General features: G+C 33.5%; 1 protein-coding gene across 1 annotated transcript; it reads right to left on the bottom strand.

Moving 5' to 3' along the window:
* Nucleotides 1–363: 363 nt before the first annotated feature.
* LOC110442018 (cytochrome P450 4e3-like) lies at nucleotides 364–8,844 on the bottom strand. Its single transcript, XM_021485412.1, has 11 exons — nucleotides 8,783–8,844; nucleotides 8,260–8,341; nucleotides 7,145–7,218; nucleotides 6,524–6,610; nucleotides 5,751–5,889; nucleotides 4,757–4,870; nucleotides 3,219–3,334; nucleotides 2,821–3,016; nucleotides 2,212–2,303; nucleotides 1,901–1,970; nucleotides 364–510 (listed from the first exon to the last, which is right to left on the bottom strand). The coding sequence occupies exons 1-11, from the start codon at nucleotides 8,842–8,844 to the stop codon at nucleotides 364–366; spliced, it is 1,179 nt and encodes a 392-aa protein (XP_021341087.1).
* Nucleotides 8,845–9,114: the final 270 nt, after the last annotated feature.

Genomic DNA, 9,114 nt, shown 5'->3' with positions numbered 1-9,114 from the left:
ACAACCACATGAATGTTTCAAAGGTATTAACAATGACACGAAAGGACCAAGCATGACTAACCGTCAAGTTTAAAACATCACCGTAACCGCGGGTCTTATAATCGTTTTATTATTTTCAATTATTAAGACAAAAATCCTGTTTTCAATATACCGGAAATGGTCAAAATGTGCGACAAAACGTAACATAATTTGAACAAAACATCAAAAAAACTTTCCTGTGGATTTTAACAAGTAAACCTTAGATTGTGCATTGATTCTCTATTAACATTCACATAATTGTGTGTTTTGTTGTTGTGCATTGGAATGACGATCAGTTAGCTAGGAAGCTGAACAGAGTCAACAAAGTGAACAAAGTCATGCGCACTACGCCGTTTTCCTTTGGCGAAAGAAACACTTGACGCCATCTTTCGGAAATAAAGTTACAGAGTCAGTTAGTTCACAGGTTTGGCCGGGAATCAGTTCAAAGTCGAAATTTTGTATGATCTTGGCAATCATGATTTTCATCTCTATCTATTGAGAGAAAAAACGAAAAAAAAACATAATGATATAAAATACATTGTTTCAACAATGTTGTATGACATAAGTATATTAATAACAAATCATAAAAAAGAACAAAGGAGAGATAAAATGGTCAACAAAAAACAAAAAACAAAAAGAGAATTATACCACAAAATGTTTCTATCATCACGGTAAACATTATACCAATAAATACGCAATGAAATTATTATATGGAAGATTACGATTTCCAGCATTGTTCCATGAGTTAAATTAATGATAAAAATAATAAAAAGTCAACATACGTAACGCCTGTTAAGTGTAACAATCCAGCGTCGGTGTTTACTCGCGTTTCGTTTCGTTTTTAATAGCTCCTAACATGCATTATATATTCTAAGATATTATTTATAGGTTGGAACAAAACTATCACTTTATTTCAGCAATGACGGTTGAGGAACACGTACTTTATATATGGGATTTATCTGATCAAAGAACTATCATTCTTCCACTCCTATCCCTTTTCAAAGTATGCTTTAATATAAATGTTGTTTTCTGATATCCAACCATCCTTTATCTGAATTAAAAAGAGATTCGAGGTTTTGTTCCATTTCGTATCTTTCTTAAAGCTTTCTTGGGTGGTCCGATCGAGTTTGCCAGCAGTTGACTTCATCTATCGGCCGGACTGAAATTCAGAACGGTTGGCTAGAAAAAGTGACGACTGAACACCCTTACTTTCGGTCCCACAACATATAAAGTTAACCCGAGACAAGTAATATACTTTTGGTCTTAAAGTATTTTCATGGTAAAATGCTAGGTATGATTTTGGTAAAGAATCTTAACGTTTTAATGTAAATATGCTTAATCGCGCTGTTCAACATTTTCTGCCTCATTATACAAATTCATTTGCAATATGTATCGCCTGAACATATATCATCTTAGTGTATCGATTTCTTGGGTATCATATGTCATTTTTACATTAATAATGTTAAGTTTCACATAAATATTGTAAATAAAATTTGGTGACCTTAGGCTTTGAACTTATCCATACTGGACAAATATGCGCGAGGTATTACCATAGTTGATGCTTACTCTTTGTGTATCAATTTTCAATCTTATAACCTCAATAAAATAACCATGCAGCCATATTCATCATTAGTAAGACGCAAATTTCGATAGCTCGACAATGTCATATGTCATATGTTTTGACAAAAAGAAGTTCCAAATCCCCTTCCCATTCTAAAGCGGGTTAATCTTACTCTCATTGGCTAAAGTTATTTTGGTTTTAAAATAACCTTTCTCGTGTATGATGCGTGTATGATGAACAAAGGCAACCGTGACTTTTTGTGGAACCTCTATATTTCTTCCTTGAATACAGTGTTTAATTCTTAACATGCAATGCACATACCTCTGCAAATTTTCTCCCAATACACGTGTGGGGTCCGGCTGAGAATGGTGTGGAGGCATATTTACTGAAGCTGGAAACAATTGCATGACTTTAATCTTTGGGAGATAGAGAAGCAGGGAGGGAGGGAGAGAGGTTACATCAAAATAATTATGATTTTTATATAAAATATATAATTATTTTTAAAAAGAACGTGCAATTTATAAGAGGACTTTTTCTACGTGAAGCAAGTCAATGATCAACATATGATCAAAGGATTGTTAAGTGTAGTACTTTGCATTATTCATCCAAAATAAAAATTATCCAGGTTATACCTCTCTGAGCTGTCGCTGTGAAATCGTTCTGGCAAAAACTCTGTGGGGTTTCTCACATTTTGCTCCGACCTGGAGGTCGCGTAGAAACTAACCTTTAAAACAAATTACGCATATCAAGATCAGCTGAAAAAGGCCCATAGGATATCTATCGCTCATTTGTGCTTCTGGTTGAATAAAGCGATACATTTGAGAGGACAATATTATGTCATAGTAATAAAAACACATCAATTAATGGCATATGTCAGATACCATTGCAATGTACCTACTTAATGTAGGGGAAGAACATATATCAAAGTGTCACAATAGGAATTTGAGAGGCCTTAATTATCTGAAATTATTTTAATATGTGCACGTAGCCAATCTCAATATATATTTTTTTGTATTACCACTTAATACAAAATTGTTCCACCGTGAGAATGAAGATATTATACAAACCTGTTTAAATTTCAAACTGTGACGTTGCATTGAATAGAAATTATGACATTGAAGAAAATAAAGATGAAACAGTTTACACCAGTCACTAGAAACTCATTTAATGTACTTTGTTGATTACCAATAGCTAAGGTGTATGTCCTGATGTCGTTAAGTTATATACATAGGTATGCTTACAAACATGTCAGTACCACCGGGGATGAGGTGACCGCCGAGATTGTAGTCACTGGCTGTCTCGCGAAAGGTTGCCTTAGCCACAGGGTAAAGCCTCAGTGTTTCCTTCAACACCATATCTAGGTAGGGTAACTTCTCAAGCTCATTCAGGGTGATCACTGACACTGCGCCAACATTTTCATCAATCTCTATTTGTAACCTAATAAAATAAAATCCTACTGTTTCAAAACAGTGGAGTGTTCAAATATCTTTCTCACAGTACACTTTTTGTTCTCCAGAAAGCTATTTTATATATTACTAAAAAGTTAACCACTTTTCGCTTTATCTATAACTTTTACTTAATTCCTTTTTTGTTTTTGGTTTAGAAATAACATAATGAAATAATAGTTTGAGTCTCTTACCTTTTGTAACATCCTGGATTCTGTCCAAGAAGAAAAAGCATGCAACTCATGGTGCTGGCAGAGGTTTCCTGTCCTGTTAGATAACTATTTAAAAAATACCAGTTGTAGCAAGATTTCTAGTGATTTTACAAAAAAAGTAATTGTTTAACAGTTTTTAATTCTAGTTTAATCTCAATTATAAATGATAAATTCCTGCCGATCAAATATCTACTAAATGATAACCCCAATTCTATGACATCAATTTATATAATCTTAAAACCATCTTAGGCAAGACCGAGATATGAATATATTTGTATGTATTATGTTGATGAGTATATTTACCTGCAATCAGGAAGGTTATAAAATTGTCCACCAATATGTCGTCCGTTATTATTGATGGGTGTTTTTCTGAAACAATGACGAATCATTGAATTTGTCATTAAATTAGGGTCAATATGTAACGCTTCTTCTCTCTAAACAGTAGTTAAACAAATTGGGGTTTCAACTTTTGTTTTGCCTCTACCCTCTCAAGTGAGGTCTATTGCGTCAAAACAGCTGTATGATGCAGTGTATTGATTTTTGGCTACTGCATCTGTTACAAAGTTCAATGACATATGTTTGGTTATTTTCATCTATAATAACAAACTTTGAACTCTAAGTCGATATAAGAAAAGGCAACAATATATACCCGCAGTACTTACATTATTTTAAACGTATAGATATGATTTATGAGAAGTTCTTTTTACACAACCAATACAATTTTCTATGTGACGTTTCGATGACTAGTACGATATGTACACTGTCACCTTAATCAGACAAATGACCAATGAAGCGTATGCACACAAAGGTGTAAAATGTGTACGAGTTGTCCGTAAAATCGATGTCGATTTCGGCTACGCTGGAAACGTATGTACAATAGTTGTTATATATGTACCGAAATGACTCAATTCAATTGTGAAACGTCACATAGAAAATTTTATTGGTTGTGTAAAAAGGACTTCTCATAATCCTTACTTACCAACCTGAAGAAAATGTTTAGAAGTATAGACATGATGTACCAGATAAGTACCTTTTAGTTCCATTATGTATTCCAAAAGATCGTGTGGGAAATAGTCGCCATTACTTTTGGCCACATTTCTCTTTTTCATCGAATGTTTGGCGCTTTGTCTTATAAAGTTTATTGCTTCTCGCACATTCCTACGAAATCCCCGCTTGAATGGATTTATCTGAAAATCGCCAAACAAAACACCGCATGGCAAAAGGTTGAAGAGTGAAAAAAACATTATATATTTAATATTTTTACATGACATATTTCATAGAAGCAGTGAGGAACCCACAATGTTCATTTTATGGACTATAGAACCATATTTAATTTTCAGTTCGTGAAATTGTATGAAACCATGATAGATATCATTGTAAATATGCCATACAAAATAATTGTAAAACGCTGTCATTATAAATGAACAAAGGATGCTGGAGACAATAAATCAATTATAAAATAATTATAACAGAAAGGGGAGAAACCAGGTACTATGAAATGATGAAAAATATATACGTACGGCTACGAAAGGATTCTTATTAGACACAGAAATTCCTAATAAGGCTGTCTTCATTTTCGTCACAAAGGGATGGTTTTCTCCTAGTAACGGGCCCATATCGACATTGAATGCTACCTGTAAAAATCATATGATATGAATACAGAATTACGAGTAACTTCCCGTTTGTATTACAGTAGCTATACTTTTTAGATTTAATTGAAAGCCATCGCTTCCATGTGCTGATGTCTTTTTTAGGTCACCTGGCCCGAAGGGCCATGTGAGCTTATGCCGTACTGCGGCGTCCGTTGTCCGTTGTCCGTGGTCCGTCTGTCGTCCGTCGTCCGTCCGTCAACTTTTTCTTTTGAACGACTTCTTCTGAAGAACTGGAGGACCTAGGGTTATGATATTTGGCGAGTAGGTGCCTGGGAAGGAGTCCTATAAAGTTTCCTCATTAAAATGATCTTGACCTACTTTCAAGGTAACATGGTTAAATATGTTGAAAACTTCAAACAACAATATCCCAAGAACAATTTGGACTAGAGTCATGATACGTAGGTATGTTATGTAGACCAGCAGTGCAAATAGTTTTCTTTATTACAGTAATGAGGTCAAAGGGAAACTTTAAGTGCTAGTCAGGGGTCAAATGTAAACATGGGTTAAAAACTTTAACAATATTCTTCTCAGGTTCCAAAGGGTCCAGGGGCATAATATTTGGCCAGAAGGTACCTGGGATGGAGTGCTATACAATTTCCTCATTAAAATGACCTTTACCTAGTTTCAAGATCACAGGGGTCAAATATGTTAAAAACTTCAAACAAGAATATCCTTAGAACCATTTGGACTAGAGTCATGATACTTGAGTATGTTATGAAGATCAGCAGTGCGAATCCTTTTTTTAATTACAGTAATGAGGTCAAACAATAGATAATAACTTAAAGACAACAGAGGATGACCTATCCTACTTAAAGACAAATCTTATACAACAAATTATAATCCACTCTACTCGTACACAAACCTTGTACAGCAGATGCATCGTCAGTTTGTTGAAAGTATCTAACGTGTGTATTTCCGTCTTGCCGTCCGCATAGGTATTCAGGTACTCTGTAAATTGATTCGCGAACTCGTTGAATTCAGATGCAAATTGTCGAACGTAGCTATAAAAAGTAAGACAAAGAGTGGCCACTGATTGCAAAACAAAATGGAGATTTTGTGGTTTAAAAAGGAAACAATTTGTTATTAAGGAAAATCTCGCTAGCATTCGAATACATAATGTAAGAACCTATATATTTGATATCATTATATAAGTAGATAATTACATGTATTCTCAGCTTAATTCAAAATTAAAATAAATTTTACAATACAAACAACAAACGTGGACATAATGGAATTCCGTCAGATTAAACGTCACACTATTTGTTTGTCCGTTTGTCTATGTATCATGAACTTTAGCAGAAATTCGTTATGTTTCATTCTATGACACTTTGTTACAGTTGAGTGTGCTTTTATTATCTTCATTTTGATTTGAAAAATTATTTACAGAAAGAAAGATTATCACATAAAAGAACAGTACCATTTAAATTTTGTAAATGGAAATGTATGTCTGTTGCTCTTTAAGGATACTGATGAGCGGTCATTTATAAATATTTTGTTTAAACTACTATTGCTTAGTGGAGTGTAAGTCGATGAAATAGCAATATAGTTGCAGTTGAGTGAAATCCAATAGTGACAATTATGTTATTTAGACGAAGTGTTTTTCTTTGTGTTTCAGTATCTAAGCAGTCTTCTTACTGTGGTTTGAACCATTGGTCAAAATGTTTCCGCTGCACCACCCAGTGTTTATTATCAATCTGTGCTTCGAGTCCCTGTCCCAAAAACCTGAAATAGTCAAATCACAATATTAGAAATTAGTGTTATGAATTTTGATAATTCCGTATAATCAGAGGATAGTCTAGTTAATCTAATTTTGCGGAACAAAATCACTGTTTTCAAATCATTGTTACATTCATAATGTCATCACTAGTCAAGAAGGTTGAAATACCGGATAGTCATCTGTTTCGTAATTCAGAACCGGAGTCTTGACTTCCAGGAGGAAAATAAAATATGAGGATGAGAGAACAATATGTCAATTATGTTTTATACTGAAAGTTTGTCCGAAGTCTGGGGAAAAAAATACGTACTACAACAACATTTTCATCTCAATTTTTATTTATTTTTTACTTTATTTTTGTTCATTCTGCTATTTCCACGAAGATTCCGATGATATGTGCATAATCCGAAGTAAATGTGTTGCATACAGCGTTATATGCACACCATCTTCATAACCGACTATTTTGAAATTTAATCCCATGAATTTGTATCACAAGAATTCAAAACAAAATAGTGAAAAAACACGTTTTAAGTTTATATTACCTTGTACCAAATAAGTTTGTCAATCTTGAATATATCCGTTTGGATTTCTGGTGATTTCCTGTAACCAGAACATCCTAAAACAATACCAAATTCGTATTAACAGTACGAACAAAGGTAATTGTAAGACGCATCAATCTTCAAGGGAACTCCCTCTTTATCAAATTCACTTTATCACAGTATAGAACAGAACTTTCTATATCTCGAGAAATTTTCCCGAAACCTGCCGCTTACAATTTCCTTGATGTCATAATGGCATCACTCTAAATTTATCGTTCTCTTAAAGCGATGTGAATATAGATCCTGGATCTGACGGTAAAATTGAACGTTTTCAAAATTTGAAAAATACATAGATATACATAGAATCAGATATTTTATTCTGACAAAATAAGGACTTTTAAATATTTTGACAATCAGCTCTAAAATAAAAATAAAGCACCTAAACATTTCAAAAGTTGCGATGCATAGAGTTTGATATTGCCTTTAAAATATTATTTCTGCGCTCTGTTTTGTCATTGTTTATTTAATTTATATTAATTTTATTAAGCACAAATTAACTGTGCTTGAATTCATAACATTAGATGGAAGATTGTTTCAAATACCAGTTCGCTGTGTAAACAAACAATTCTAATAATAAGACTTGAATGTGATTTGGAAGTTTTTAGGTTGTGTCCACGTGGAGATAAACCTTACCTGATTTGGAAGTTTTTAGGTTGTGTCCACGTGGAGATGAACCTAACCTGATTTTGAAGATGTCGGATACTTCATATTTATATTTTCCGGACATTATTACATAGACCTCTATCATATTGTCACAGGATCTGGGTTCCTACCTTTTTTCTCTTCGTTGCACACAATGTGTTTTCCTAGATGAGACACCAGACCAGACTTTACCCAGAACACATAAAGCTAACTTTTAAAAGAGAAAGTTGAAGGACCGCTAGAGGTCCATGTTACTAAGCTAGTGTTAAGGTTCGATTTTAAAACTAGTTAACAATTTTGTTATTGCTGATGGGTGAAGATAGAAAGTTATTGCTTAAAACATTGTATCTGTGTATTATGGAAAAAACATATCCCAATGATATAGAGAATACTAGGACAAAGCTATTGAGATTTACCTTAATGCATTCTGGATCTAAGACAATAACAAAAACATTATTCCACAAAAAGACACGGAAAACCATCCCGTAAGTTTTGGAACTGAAAATAAAATCAACAGTTTTAGCATCATCAGAACAACACGTATATAATATTTCTGACATTGTAGCCAGCGACACTTTAAGATCCAGTCAGTAATACGAAAAACACTTATACAAATCATTCTTCATATGAACGAAGTAACGAAGCACATATTTGTATAAAATAAAGTCAATGCAAGGGACAAGCAATCCTTTACTGCACCTTACTAGTATTTTGCGTCCTTTTAGGACAATGATACAAAAGTTTCATAGTATATAAAGTGCTTTCACAACACCAGACTTCGATCACACACACATACTTATCAATATATTTAATGTTTCAACATCAAGCTAAAAGCAATTGCATACTTGTAGCGTATTTCTCAAAAGTAGAGTTTAATACTTACTGATCAAAAACAGTTGATACGTATTGTAATTGTTCTCATTTCATTAAATAACTCACATTTGTAGGAAGTAGTCATCCATTATACCGCCAGCAGCAATCACCTTTGCCATGGATGGCATGTGCCCGCTCCAGAAGCTTCAAAACATATATTTCCAAAAAATACACACAGAAAACGTAAAAAAGCACATTATCAATACTTCTTTTTCCATTATTCGTTTTAACAATAATAGTTTTATTTACCCTTTGACGGTCGTTCATAAGAAGGGTACTGTTTAAAGAATACCAGAGTTCAAATTCTCTATGTTTTCGAAGGTGATAAAAAGAAAAGACTGATATAAAAAAATGAATGTTCTTTAAAATTTGATAATCGATCAATGTGCTCGAATTCG

The sequence above is a fragment of the Mizuhopecten yessoensis genome, unplaced genomic scaffold, assembly GCF_002113885.1.
Source record: "Mizuhopecten yessoensis strain PY_sf001 unplaced genomic scaffold, ASM211388v2 scaffold716191, whole genome shotgun sequence".
In the NCBI taxonomy this organism is placed as follows: Eukaryota; Metazoa; Mollusca; class Bivalvia; order Pectinida; family Pectinidae; genus Mizuhopecten; species Mizuhopecten yessoensis.
The sequence above is the reverse complement of the archived record's forward strand: the minus strand, read 5'-3'. Positions and strand labels throughout refer to the sequence as shown.